The sequence below is a fragment of the Microcaecilia unicolor genome, chromosome 9, assembly GCF_901765095.1.
Source record: "Microcaecilia unicolor chromosome 9, aMicUni1.1, whole genome shotgun sequence".
Classification (NCBI taxonomy): Eukaryota; Metazoa; Chordata; class Amphibia; order Gymnophiona; family Siphonopidae; genus Microcaecilia; species Microcaecilia unicolor.
This window is the reverse complement of record NC_044039.1, coordinates 98,355,191-98,370,493: the sequence shown is the minus strand read 5'-3', so window position 1 is coordinate 98,370,493 and position 15,303 is coordinate 98,355,191. Positions and strand designations below refer to the sequence as shown.

At 40.9% G+C, this 15,303-nt stretch overlaps 1 protein-coding gene across 5 annotated transcripts in view; it reads right to left on the bottom strand.

Annotated features, from left to right (window-relative positions):
- The window catches only part of C9H15orf41 (chromosome 9 C15orf41 homolog), a 493,434-nt gene that overhangs the window by 343,459 nt on the left and 134,672 nt on the right, over positions 1-15,303 (bottom strand). For all 5 annotated transcript variants that reach the window (XM_030213799.1, XM_030213801.1, XM_030213800.1 and 2 more), the window contains one exon: positions 12,251-12,323. In XM_030213799.1, the coding sequence (XP_030069659.1) occupies positions 12,251-12,323 (73 nt within the window). The remainder of the gene's footprint in view (positions 1-12,250; positions 12,324-15,303) is intronic.

Genomic DNA, 15,303 nt, shown 5'->3' with positions numbered 1-15,303 from the left:
CAGTGACTATTGATGGTGCTTCCCAGTTTGATCTATGCAGACCAGTCTGGTTTTGTGCCTAAACATTAGGTGCCAGTAATATCAGCCATGTCCTAAACGTGGTATTGTCTATTAGATTGTAAGCTCTTTGAGCAGGGACTGTCTTTCTTCTATGTTTGTGCAGCGCTGCGTATGCCTTGTAGCGCTATAGAAATGCTAAATAGTAGTAGTAGTAGTATTGGGGGCCCGGCAGCCCCAATCAAAGCTGGCATTGTTGGCCATACATGTTGAAAAAGCTTTTGATTGGGTTTGTTAGGCCTTCCTATGGCAGGTTTTGTGTAAAGTGGGCAGAGGGGACCACTTCTGCACTTGGATTCAGAAGCTTTGAGTCACCCAAGGGATTAGAATTAATGGTGGCTATACAAAACCCTTTAATATTCAGAGGGGTATGAGATAGAGGTGTCCTTTGTCACCCCTGTTATTTGCCCTGTCCATTGAACCCCTAGCTCAGAAAATTTGTGATCCAGGCTAATAGAGGATATTGTGCGGGGAAAATAGCACTCCTTGCAAACAATATCCTTTTATACATGTAATCACCTGGTTTGTGGGTCTTATCACCCCATCTCTTTTAAATGTGGATGTTAAATTAATTGCAAAAATACTAGCTCAGTGAGTATTGATGGTGCTTCCCAGTTTGATCTATGCAGACCAGTCTGGTTTTGTGCCAGTAATATCAGCCATGTCCTAAACGTCCTAAAGGAGGAAATGTACAGTTTACTGTGAGATATTTTAGCATTCCCTCCTGAATGCATTCAGTGTGAAGATGACCCCAAGTAGCTGACACGACAGGAAGGATGAGTGTGATATCCAAAGAACTAGAGATTGGGAGAAGAGGAGAAGTAAATTTAAGGGGAAAAATAAGAAGCTCAGGGAGAAAGATACATCCAGCGTCATCCTCCCCCTTCCAGGTCTGCCATCACAGCTCCCACCCACTTTCTCCCTCACCAGTACCAATCTTAAAAATATTTGAGCGCTATGTGAGCCCTGTAATTGCAGGCCTGTGCTGAAGCACCCTGCCCCCCTCTGGCAGGAAGTCTGCCTCAGGAAGTAGTGGAAGAAGATAGTGCTCTATTTTCTCTAGGTGATTGCAGGGAAGGGGGGGCAGGCCCAGCAGGGGAAAGGCACTCAATCATGATGCCAACCTAAATAGATGCTTAATCCACATTAATGGCAATTTTTTAATTGTGTGCCTCCATTTACATGCCACTTGTGAATATAAATGTACAGAAAACCAGCAACTTTGAGTACTTGTACACTCATGAATGTTAAGTGATAAAAACTAACTAAGCGCTATTATGTAAGGGTGTATGTAAGTCACATAGCATGCAAATACAAAGGGGTGTTCACATGGGTGGAGCTGCCACTCACAGAAGCAACTTACAGAATACTGCAAGTTATACACACATTTACACCACCACAATTACAATGGGTCTATGGCTGGTTTACCTGCAGATCATAAACATAAGCTGCATCAATGCCAGGTACACTAATATTCTTTCATGCACTCTAAGCACCCAGATAGGTTTTGTGTTTTTTTTTTATATTTTATTAAAGTCACACAAGATAAAGAAAGATGCACAACTATACAATACTGGAACAGTGACCAATTTTTGGAAGTTAACACGTTACCACCACCCCCACCCCCACCAATCCCTTCACTCACCACCCTACCTGCACAATATCAGATACCATCGCAACCTGAGTCAACCATGTTATTCCTTCACAATGACCCAGCGCACAAAACAACTAATGCACATAAACTAAACCCCATAAACGAGAATCTAGATAGTCATAGAACAGGCTCTCATCACCTGGCATTGGGGTGCCTAAAGGGAGCACCCAGTTTTAGAATTACCCCTTTAATGAAGGATTGGACTTGGGTTTGAAAAAAAAAATCCAGTTTTCCCCAGGATCAATAAGGCTATTGGAATTGGGTACGGTGACAAGACAGTATAAACACTAACTATATAATTTATATAAAAATATCTGCTTATGGCTGTCCTTAGAGAATCTGAAATCACTTGTGCATGAAGTAGCAACATACCCATTACATCATCTTTCAGAGGTTGCTTTTTAATAAATAAGAGAATAAAAATCACAACTTGTTGCAATAAACCAAAAAAAAAAAAAAAACCTAGCACCATTTTCCCTTCTGGTACCTAATGGTGTTACAGAACATCAATTTATTCACTGGCAGGTCAGAGCAGTATTAATGCTTTTATTCTCCTAGACAGTAAACGTCTTGCTACCCCTTCCTCTACCCATGTCCTACAGCCTGTTGCCCAGCAGCAGCATTTCATCATAGCACTAAGAATTATAGTACTCCGTTTCCTAACACTACTCAGGTCTGTTTTACTGTACCGTATAAAACGGTACAAAAGAAGAAAATGTATAGGAAGTCACAAAATTTATGATCTATTAATTCCCAGGCCCATGAATCCTGTTTTACTGTGCTGCAGTGCAACCTGCCTTAGCTAATCCACCTGCCTCGGCCTGGGCTGACTGTTATTGTGATGAGACCAAGATTGCAACGAGTCCAAAGCAATCAGAAGCTTGACGATGACAAATGGTGGTGCTGCGGTGAAGCTGAAAATAACACACATCCACTTTAATCTCTTTCTTGATTAAATCGAAGCCACGACATTCTGACATCATGTGATTTGCTCATGAAGCATCCGCAGGTTACACTGTGGGATGCACTTGGTGAAACGCTATTGAATTTTTCTCTAGGAAGACAAAGCACAAAACTTAATTCACTGAAACAATATAGGAATATCCCAGCATTGACACGAATGCCAATTCACTGGAGGAAACCCAAAACAGAGGGTAACAACAGGAAAAAAAAGGAGGAAATGTACAGTTTACTGTGAGATATTGTAGCATACCCTCCTGTATGCATTCAGTGTGAAGAACACTGAATGCGAGAAGATGTGGGAACTTATTTTTATTCTATTACAATAATAAAGCTCCAAAAGGTAAACATTTCAGAAGGCAATAAAAAAATCAGAAGATGAAATTGTCTTTAACACATGAGACTAGGCAAATATTTATGGGGCAGTTGACATGTTCCTGCCTAAAAAGGAGCCAGTACAGCAAGCAATTACCCTGATATTCATGGACCCACTTTGAATATTGCATTGACTATTATTCATAAATCTTTTACGAGTACATCCCCTGAGCTCGCTTAACAGCCGGTTTTAATCATACAGTTGACACAAAGAAAATAACAAAATATATTCTTTCAGTGGCAAATTAATTTGAGTTTCAGCCTCCTCTTCTGACTCAGCTCTTTCTCTTCTTCTCCTAACCATCCCTCAGTCAGGATGGAATCACTTATTTATTTAGCAATGTCAAAGAAAATATTTTTTTCACTCAATACATAAATAAAATCTGGAATTTGTTGCTGGAGGATGTGGTAAAAGCAATTTGTGAAATTGGGCTTTAAAAAAAAAATTGGTCTAGTTCTTGGAACAAAAATCCATAAATAGTTCAGGTAGATTTGGGGAAATCCACTACTTATCCCTGGGGATAAGCCATATGGAATCTATCTACTTTTTGGGATCCTGCCAGGAACTTATGACCTATATTGGTCACTGTTAAAAACAGAATAGTGGGTTTGATGGATCTTTGGTCAGTATCAGAACATAAGAAATACCATACAACGGAGGTACCATCAGGAACCTATTTAAAGATTGTCTCCCATTTCGAGTCTACAGGAAATGGTTAGTTAAATGGGCCCTAAATGTGACTATTTACCTACAAATTCATACTATAATTTGTTCAATTACACTTCAAAAGGAATAAGATATACTTTCTCAACTTTCTTTTACAAAGCGTTTCTTCCCCCAACCCCTCCCACCTCTCTTGAAAGCTTTGACATGGGTAGGTGACTTGAAAGGTTTTGAAGTAGGTACCTGTTTCAAGTCCATCTATTTTATCCTATGCAATACACTCTGAGTGCTCTCCTCCCCTCCCTGCTAGCCAGGGCCAGTGGAAGAGGAAGCAGAATTTTCCTGCAAGCTCAGCAAGTGGATCTTGGCATCACTAGAGTGTGGGGTGAGGAAATTAATCCCTTTAATATTTTGACCTTCTTATACTAGTTTTGATTGTTATATAATTGTACACTGCATTGTGTTTATGCAAGGCAGTTAAGTAAATAAATCTCAATAGTAGAAGCGAGTGCTGCCAAATCGCCTCTTTTAAAATCAGCACTCAAACAGAACTAATTATGTGTCTCTTTTAAGTCTAATTTATATTCCATTCCTCAAGAGACATATACAATTGAAGTTTATGCAAGTTTTTCTTCATTAACCACTCGACTTTTAGGATGTGTTACAGAACTGTGCAGAATTCTGCCCTTGAAGGGGAAGGGAAAGGGAAAGTATTTTGGATTTTGCTCAGTACTTTTTCGGTTGTAGCTCAACACGAGTTAATCAAGGTACAGCAGGCATTTTCCTTTCCTCAGAGAGCTTACGATCTAAATGTATATATGAGGCAATGGAGGGGAAAATAACTTTCAAAGTACACAAGGAGCCACAGTGAAATCTGAACCAGGCTTCTCCTGTTCTCAGACATTGCTCTAACATTAGACTGCGCCTCTACTTGTCATGCAGAAGTCTGGGTAAGCAGCAATGGTGGCACATATGGCTTTGTATCCCCTCATCCCATGCTGATCACAGCAAGAGGAAGAAAATAACTGCTTGTCAGGCCATGTCCTCCTCTGCTATACTGGACCTGACTGATGATTTTAACGACACAGTATAGAGTACAGCTCTATGTTTCAAATCAGCAGTCTGACTCCAGGCAGTAATGACTGGTGTGGAGTGGAACAGAGTGCAATCTGATGTTGCTTGCTAGAGGAAAGTATTGACAGCAAGCTAGGAAGAGAGGGAACAAGGCTCAAGCCAGGGGTGGGTGTCTGAGGCTGAAGCAAAGGAAGGGAGAGTGTTTAGGAACAGAGAGAAATAGGAGCCTTGCTAGGAGGTATGAAGAGAGTGAGGTGATTAGGATTCTTGCTGTGGATTAGGGAGTATGAAAAAAATCTAAGGGGCAGAGAAAAGTCTAGGAGATATCCATCTGGAGAAGGGACAGAAAAGGCTGGGAGTTCAAGTTAACCATGGAGTGATACAAAGGCATTATAATATTTTCGGTATTAGTTTAAAGCCCTCTTCAGTAGGTTACTTAGTCTGCTGCTGAAGACACTTCACCTCTTCTTTGATAGATGGACACCATCTCTGCTCAGTAGCCCTGGGAAAATCATCCAATGAAAGCCAAAGCGCTCCCAATGACACCATCCACACATTAGTCTCCAGGATGTGAGAATCTCTGCTTTGGCCTTTACCCTCGACAGGGAGATCAATGAGAATATCCCATGTGTCCCTATTTGCTTTGCTCTTTCCCAGAGGGTCATGAAGTCGATATTGATACATTTGGTGGAGAACAACAACATCAAGTAATGGTCAGTAGGCTTGATAAGTCTCGACAAACTTGTAATGTCTCAAATCTTAGCACCTGGTAGACAGCACATCTGCTCAGACATCAAGTCAAGCCAGCAGATGGATTCCACTGTACCTCTCAGAACAGGATCAACAGCATCAGGTACGTTAACTGTGATTCGGATTATTCTTTCCAATGGCAGATGAAATTTAATGTGGACAAATGCAAGGTGATGCACATTGGAAAGAATAATCCTAATCATAGTTACCTGATGCTAGGGTCCACCTTAGTGGTCAGCATCCAAGAAAAAGATGTAGGTGTCGTTGTAGAAAATACACTGAAATCTGCTGCTCAGGGTGCGGCAGAGGCCAAAAAGGCAAACAGAATGCTAAGAATTATTAGGAAAGGGATGTAAAATTAGACCAAGAATAATACAATGCCTCTATATCGCTCCCTGTTGCGACCTCACCTTGAGCACTGCATTCCATTCTGGTCGCCGTATCTCAAAAAAGATAAAGCACAATTAGAAAAAGTTCAAAGAAGAGCAACCAAAACGATAAAGGGGATGAAACTCCTCTCATATGAGGAAAGGCTAAATAGATTAGGGCTCTTCAGCTTGGAAAAGAGACAGCTGAGGGGAGATATGAATGGAGGTCGACAAATTCCTTAGTGGTGTAGAACGAGAAGAAGTGAATCGATGTTTCTCTTTCAAAAAGTGCAAAGACTAGAGGACACTCAATGAAGTTACATGGAAATGCTTTCAAAACAAATAAGAGCAAATATTTTTTCACTCAATGGATAGTTAAGCTCTGGAAAACTTTGCCAAACTATGTAGTAACAGCAGTTAGCATATCTGGGTTAAAAAAAATGTTTGGACACATTCCTTGAGAAAAAGTCCATAAGTCTGCTATTGAGACAGACATGGTGAAGCCACTGCTTGCCCTGGGATTGGCAGCATGGAATGTTGCTATTACTTGGGTTTCTGCCAGGTATTTGTGACCTGGGTTGGCCACTATTGGAAACAGGATACTGAGCTAGACAGACCATTGGTCTTCCCCAGTATGGCTGTTCTTATGTTCTTAAGTATCTGATGCATCTCTGGGACCCATTGACACCAACGCTTCTGATCCTGATGTCACTGAATAAGTCATATCAGCATCGACTAGCTCTTCCTTTTCTTTTCTCTCCTAAAAGTCTCTCTTTGACATCTGGGAACAAAGAATGCAATGAGAGGAGAGGCATCATCGGGTCACAGACATTGCAGGCATCAACTGAGTATCAATTAGATATAGTCCTGTTGCACTAGGAACACCTTTTGAAGCCTCTGGGAGTGTTCTTAGACATATTGTCTGGAAACAATAACTGTTAGGAAATCAAACAACTCAATGAAAAAAGTACCCGAGTGGGAGCTTCTGACCTACAACTAATCTACAGTGATGTGATGGGTTGTGAGGTGGTTTATAGAATACTACCCCTCACCCTTAAGAATAGTCCCTCAGGTAGTCTGAACCACCTTAAAACCACTAGTCCCACCCAGAAAGGAAGTAGGATGGGATGGGATGGGTGGAGCCAAACGGACAGGAACCAGGAAATATAAAAGGCAGGGCCAGGCACAGAGAAGGAAGAACCGAAGCCCCAGCATATGCCTTTACGACATACATTTATAGCTACTGTGACTTGTTTGAGGTAAGCCAACCTTTTGATTTGAAGACTTGAAAGTCTTGTTCTGAGGTCCTGGAAACCTAGTGAGAGAAGCTCACAAACCTTGTAAGGGAAGCAGTCACATGCCACAGATTGTGGTTTAGGCCCTGTCGGTCACAGGCCCATGTTGAGACTTTTTCATAGAATTAAAGAGACCTTACCGGCTACTGTGAAGTAACAGGCTTCAGGATGTTTGCCTTATTTTACAACCTTGTCTGGCTGTGTTATTTTGAAGGCCCGCTCTCAACCCTCACTCACAGTATCACATAGGAAGGAAAAAAAAACTTGAAAGACCAGTGAAACTTATCTAGAGGAGCCTAACGGGGAGGGGGGGGGGGGGGGCGGGAAGAAAAAAAAAAAAAGAGAAGCATGCACGACAGCGACAAGACTAACAGCAAAATGCTCCAAATGGCCAATCCAAAAAGTATGTGAAAAATGATAGGCAAGTGAAATGCAATACATCCTTTCAGCTTCATGGAAAACAAAGGACTAAATGGGCCCCACATGAAAGTGAAACAGCATACATGCATTGTGAGGCATTCTCATATTAAGTTATGTCCAATAAAAAAGGTATCATCTTATTTTCTTTTCCATGTTTTATTTTGTTTGATTTCTATTGATAACCTTAAGAATGGACTAACACGGCTACCACACCTCTCTACTCAAGAGATCTGGAAACTCTGGAGAAAAACTTCTCATGCAGGTTCCGGCGCATGATGTCACCCAGAAGTATTCAGCTATCCTGCTTCTCCTTGGATAATGTGTGGCCCGCAATGCAAAAGAATGGACAGCACCAGTCTTGCTGCTAGACTGCTGTTTGCATCTTTATAGATGAGTTGTTTAGCTATATAAAGTACCTTAAGATTATTTGGTATATTATATGCTTTTATTTTGTGTTTCCTTCTCTCTGAAGTGCAAATAATTTGTTAATGGTAAATCACTTGCTGATGAAAATATCCTGTGGTGACAAATTTCCCTCCTGTGTTCTTAATTGGGATAATTGGCTATAAATTAAGATGTGTGCCTGGAGTGGGTAAAAAAAAAAAGAAAGAAAGACTAAAGTGAAGCAAAAGAATTTAAGGCCTGCTAATCAAATACCTACCTTTTAACATTCTAGAGTTATAACAGCTAAGGTTAAATTAATACAAATGAATATTATATTCCTTAAACAAGCCAGGAACAGGTTCTATCAACAGATAGGTCTATTCCAAGCTTTAAACTGCCAAATCTCCAAGAAGTAATATTCACTAATCCAGAAAGGATTTATCTGCTCTCTGTACTTCCTCAGAAAAGACAAAGATAGCATAGAAACATTTTTCCTCTCCCACCTTACTAATTGGTGGTATGTATCTCTCCTTATGACACACTGATGGCCATGCAGATACCCACAACTAATGGCACTGAACATGACAGTATAATAATAGAAAAAACTATGAGGCATATTTTCAAAGCACTTTGGGAGGCTAAGTTCCATAGGTTTCTATGGAACTTTGGGAGGCTAAGTGCTTTGAAAATGAGCCTCTATGTCTATATTTATCCATTATCAAAAAATTCCTGTACATTAAGAATGATTTCCATAATGGATCAGTAGTAACCATATTAAACCCTAACACTTACACAAATCTCATTAGAAGCTATATGGGAATGAGCTTGAGCAGGTTTTCAGAATGTCCTCAATTAATATCCATCACGTATACCTGCATACAACAGTTAATCTGCATCATTTAGATCATCTAAAATCATGATCTGTTTGTTGCACTTAACTGAAACTGATAACCACTGGGCTAGAACAGCAAAGTATTTAGGATCTCATGACCTATTTCCACTTTACAAAGCCCAGTGTTGTAAAATTTATACAGATACTAAGCAGAAAGATTCTTTAGTACTTTGAGAAGTCTCAGAATGTACTCGATCTCTCTACTTGCTGCTGGCATTCATGCTTTAGGTATAACAAGTTGCTCTGTTTCTGCCCCCAAGGCCTCTGTATTTTGTTATATTCATACTTTGGGTATTTCAGTGTACACTTGTTTGTCTTGTGGGTCTCTAGCTATTCATGCTGTATTCATACTTTGGATATTTCAGACTGCTGCTATCTTTTCTTCCCCTGAAAGTATATCTAGGAGCATATCAGAATGGTGCCACAATTGCAACCTTTTAAAATGTGTCACTACAAAGAGCCAATAACTACAATAATTTGTAAAAGCAAAAAACACCAACAAAAGAATACAATTAAAAAAAACTCCATCCAGTGACTTGAAACCTATAGACAACACCAATATAAGCTCCTGTTCATAATCAGCACCACAATACTCAAATTTGTTTAGATTCGACCGAACATGGCTAAGTAGGTCAGGAAAGAAAAGGGTTACATGCACATATTTTTGTTTCTTTTGGCTTCATATCCCTGATGAGACCATCACTCACAGACACATGGCAGTCTGTGCATATTAACATACAATAAAGCCTAAGTTACACCATTTAGGTAAAACCAGGGCTTAATTTGTAGACAGGAAGTGGAACTGGGGACAGGATAGGGCAGGGCCAGGACTGGAAGTGTGTGTGGCCATGACCGGAAGTGGGGGGGGGTTAGTGCTTTGTTTGTAGATTAAAAGAAAGCTGGTGTGTACATATACTTGGAAAATTCATGTATTTCATTTTTTAAATGTTAAGGAATATCACCCACATTAGTACAAATTTACAACCTTATCAACAAAATCTTGGGTTAATCAGTGTTTTTCTCAACATTTACCCATTTGATACCATAGTGTCCTCCTCAGAAATTTCTGGCAGCCAGGTGGCATGAAGGAGTACTGTCCTGCAATGGTAAAAGGAAGCAAGTATCTATTTTTACTGAAGCACTTGCTTCCTATTAACATTGCAGGGCAGAGTAGCTGGGCTGGAGCAGAGGAATGCTTAAATTTCCAAAGACCTTTGGTCTGACACAGTATAGCAGTACTTGTGAGTTAAATGCAAACATGCTGTTACCTACAAAAATCCAACCTCCTCCCAACAACAGGAAGAACATTTTTCCTTGAAAATCACCAAACAAAAAAAATGTTCTGATTCTTATGTCATCTGAGCAACAGCAACATAAATCTCTCCGCTACCAAGAATACTATGAAATACAAAACCTGAAAAAATTCCAACTCACCATATATGTAGCAAATCTGACATACAACAATAGTACTAATTCCTAAGATTCAAATAGGAACAACTCTACCTATGAATAGGCAACACTACAAATATTACACTGTGCCATAGATCAAAACATCTACTACTGGTCAAACAGAACAAGTGGAATTTCTATAGATATATACAAACTACATGCTAACATGCCGCACCTCAGTCACAGGCAAAACACAGTGACAGACAGACCCTCATCAAATAGAGATTAGAAATAGAAATCTGAAAACAAAAATTGAACTGGTAACCCCAAGAAGTCAAAACTCAACACTGGAAAAAAAAAAAATTAAAAATTAATTTACTCTTGTACTTAACACATAACAAAGATGTCTGCGATACACATTTCTCAAAACTAACATATTCCAGTTCATAAATTCAGAATAAAAACACTTTTTCCTACCTTTGTTGTCTGGGCATTTTATTTTTACAATCCTGTCGGTCCCAGTGAGTTTCTTCTGCTGTCTCTTTTTGTCCTTCCTCCCTTCTTCTATTTCCTCACATATGTCTGACGTATTTATCTTTCCCTTTTAGCTCTTTCCTCCCTTTCTTTTCTGCCTTTTTCTGTCCATTCAAATTTCACCCTCTTTCTCAACCTCCAGTTCTCCAACTCTTTCTTTTTCACTTTTCACATATGTATCAACTTTCCATCTCCTTTTCTAAGTCCCTAGCTCTCCCATTTCCGATATCACTCCTTCCACATTCTTCTATTCCCTTCTGTCACCCCCCTCCCATTACCACATTTTTACCCTCTGTACTTTGACAACCCCTCATGGCCTCACCCACGTCGGCATTTCCCCACCCTCAATCTTAGTAGATCAGCATCTCGTCTCTCTCTCCATTCAGCCCCATACTGTTGTGGCCCAACATCCTCCCTCTCCCTCTCTCCACCCCCACCCTCTTGTAGCCAAACGTCTTTCCTCTTTCCTGCCCCCCCCCAACATTTGTAGTCTTTCATCTCCCTCTTCATTTCCTACCTCAACAGTGCAGCTTCTCTCCTTTGTGGCCAACAGTGTAGCTTATTTTTTCTCTCTCCCCACTCCCCCAGTCAGCTTCCCCTTCTCTATCCCTTTCTTCTCCTTTCCCTCATAGTTGGCATCTCTCGCTCTCTCTCCACTCTTCCATTCTTCCCCACTTCATATCTAGAATCCCACTGACTCTTCTCTCCCCTTGTCTGTAATATGCCCTCTCCACCCTATTCAGCATTTTCCTCGCCCCCAACTAGTGGTGCAATATTTCTTCTTTGCCTCCTCCCCCACTCCACCCATAGGTTCAGCTATTCTCCTTCTCTCCCTCCCACCCACCACTGGTCCATCTTTGCTCCTTCTTTCCCCACCACCCACCAATGATCCAGCTTTTGTCCTTTTTCCCCCTCCCTACCACCACCCATGGTCCAGCTTTTCTCCTTCTCCGTCCCCTACCTACCTACCCGCTTACCCAAAACTGGTCTAGCATTTCTCCTTCTCCCCATCCCACCCACCATTAGTCCTGCATTTCTTCTCCCCCCTCCCCACACAGCGATCAGGCTTCTCTCAAGTGTAATGGTATCCCACCCTCTCCCCATCCTCATACCTTTTCAAAGCTGTCCTGTTTTACAAGTTGTAGGCAGCAAGCAGCAATTCACAATGAGCTGCTCATTCCAACATCAGAGCCTTCTGTCTGACCTTCCAGCCTATGCGGAAACAGGAAGTTGCGTCAGACAGAAGGCTCCAATGTCAGAACAAGCAGCAGGTTGGGGGGAGAGGGAGGGATACTACTGTGCATTAGAAAAAGAGCAAAAGGGAGAGTGTTATGGGTGGTGATGTTACTTCCTAAGCCCGAAAAAATGCCGGAACACTGTTCCACTCAGTTCAGGCACAAACTAAGCCCTAGGTAAAACCACAATACTACTTACCTGAAACTGATTCCTGATCCTGCAGGAACCTCTCCAGGACAATTCGAGCCATCAGGGCAGGAGAAAGATCCACCTTAAATGAAAAGTAAAAATATAAAATAAAGCAAAGAACTTAACATTGGGGCTCATTTTCAAAGCACTTAGACTTACAAAGTTCTATAGGTTACTTTGTAACTTTGTAAGTCAATATGCTTCAGAAGTATGCTTCTTTGTATCCTTTGGAGTACTGTGGATCTGGGAATTCAGAATGAATTATGCAAAAAATAGTTTTTTATAGATCAGAATTGCGAAAGGTGAGAGAATGGTTGAGGTGGTGGGAGAAAGGGTCTGCATAGTGGGACCAAGCTAGATAAAGACAGATTTGTCATACTTGGGAGGAATCAACCTTTTTATTTTATCCAAGTGAGGAGATCAGGGCAAGATGCTAGGGATGGAGAATTTAAAGATGGCTATATTAAATGTTAGATTTTTTAATAAGGGACCATTATTTTATGATTTCAGAAGCATAGCCTTATTGTTATTTATTTATTTATTTATTGGGATTTATTAACTTCTTTTATGTTTACATTATGCCTTTCTGAAACTTGGTAAAGATGAGTGGAGCTCAATAGGATTATGTGCTGGTTATGTAAATTTCATTAAATCAAGATATCATGGTAAAGCTGCATGGGGTAGCTGCATGGGGTAGCTATTGCTCAAAGAAGCCTTGGTCTACTTTCTTTGGCTCTTTTCCAATCCCAGGAAATGGAATGCTTATTGATCTCTCTCTTCATGATATCAAATCTAGTGGTTCTGTTGAAGTAGAGGGCCCCTCAAACATCAATGGATTCTTTCCAGGATTGTCAGAATTAATTTCTGGTAATATAGCATCCAAAAGGTTTTGTAATAGATTTTAACATTACATAAGTACATAAGTATTTAAGTATTGCCATACTGGGAAAGACCAAAGGTCCATCAAGGCCAGCATCCTGTTTCCAACAGTGGCCAATCCAGGTCACAAATACCTGGCAAGATCCCAAAAAAGTACAAAACATTTTATACTGCTTATCCCAGAAAGAGTGGATTTTCCCCAAGTCCATTTAATAACGGTCTATGGACTTTTCCTTTAGGAAGCCGTCCAAACCTTTTTTAAACTCCGCTAAGCTAACCGCCTTTACCACATTCTCTGGCAACGAATTCCAGAGTTTAATTACACGTTGAGTGAAGAAACATTTTCTCAGATTCGTTTTAAATTTACTACATTGTAGCTTCATCGCATGACCCCTAGTCCTAGTATTTTTGGAAAGCGTAAACAGACGCTTCACATCTACCCGTTCAACTCCACTCATTATTTTATAGACCTCTATCATAACTCCCCTCAGTCGCCTTTTCTCCAAGCTAAAGAGCACTAGCTGCTTTAGCCTTTCTTCATAGGGAAGTCGTCCCATCCCCTTTATCATTTTTGTCGCCCTTCTCTGCACCTTTTCTAATTCCACTATATCTTTTTTGAGATGCGGCGACCAGAATTGAACACAATATTCGAGGTGCAGTCGCACCATGGAGCGATACAAAAGCATCATAACATCCTCATTTTTGTTTTCCATTCCTTTCCTAATAATACCTAACATTCTATTTGCTTTCTTAGCCGGAGCAGCACACTGAGCAGAAGGTTTCAACATATCATCGACGATGACACCTAGATCCCTTTCTTGGTCCGAGATTCCTAACGTGGAAACTTACACGACGTAGCTATAATTTGGGTTCCTCTTTCCCACATGCATCACTTTGCACTTGCTCACATTAAACGTCATCTGCAATTTAGTCTCCCAGTCTCGTAAGGTCCTCTTGTAATTTTTCACAATCCTCCAGCGATTTAACGACTTTGAATAACTTTGTGTCATCAGCAAATTTAATTACCTCACTAGTTACTCCCATCTCTAGGTCATTTATAAATATGTTAAAAAGCAGCGGTCCAAGAGATCCAAGATGGCAACGGTCTGACTTGCGCCAACGGACGCGTTCCAAGTTGTGTACCAGCGGACCTGGAAAGAGCTACCTTACCCGTCGTAGAGATGGGGAAGCGACGAGGGAAAGTCAGGGATATTCCCTCTGACCCTGGCGGTAAACCTCTGCTCTCACAGCCGATGCTCGAACACTTTGGAATAGCGTCCGGTGCTTGGTTGACTTCTACATCCACAGCTAGTGTCAGCGTCTCGGCGCTGACCGACAGTGGCAACGGGGCTTCCCTTAGCCCTGTTTTTCGTGCAGCACCCCCTCAACCAAGAAGAGAGAGCTCCCAGGCGAGTCCTGCAGCTTCAACCCAAGGTGGTGAGGGGAGCGAGCAGGGAGGGAACTTGCTGGCAGCAGAAGGAACAACCACTGAACGACTGATTGTCCCAGAGAAGAAAACAGCTCCTGTTGTGGATTCTACAATCGTGAGTACCCTGGAACAAGTTGTTCAAGCGTCTCCCCTGGTTTTCAATGAAGGGAAGTTTGAAAAACCCACTGTAGTGACCTTAGAGTCACTTTGGGATCTGAATTTCACAACTCTCATAGCCTTACAGTCTGCTATTTCAAAAAATAGTGAAACTATTAAAGTTTTGGCTGAGTCTGCACTTAAACAATTGCTAACTAATGAGGTTCATGCGGTTGAAGTAAAAAACCTCTCTGAAAAAGTTGAAAAAATGGAACTTGTGGAACAAACATTAAGAAAGGAACTTTGCTGCTCGACGCATGGAATATCTGGAAAATCAATCCAAGAGACAACCTGCATATTATAAATTTTCCAAAGTCACCAATTCTTTCTCCGGTACAAATGGTTAAGAAATATCTTGTTGATATTTTGGGAATGCCTGAGAACTCATTGCCACCAATTACAAGGGCATATTATATTCAAATTACTGGGCAGGCTCCAGAAAATTTAAACCCTCAAAGTGCAATGAATTTGACGGCCTTCCTGGAATCTTCTTTGGAGGTGGTCACCCAAAGAACTACTTTGTTGGTGACCTTCGCTTTAGAATTAGATAGAGATGCTGTACTCAGACTTTCCTTAAGACACTTAAATTCTTTATTTT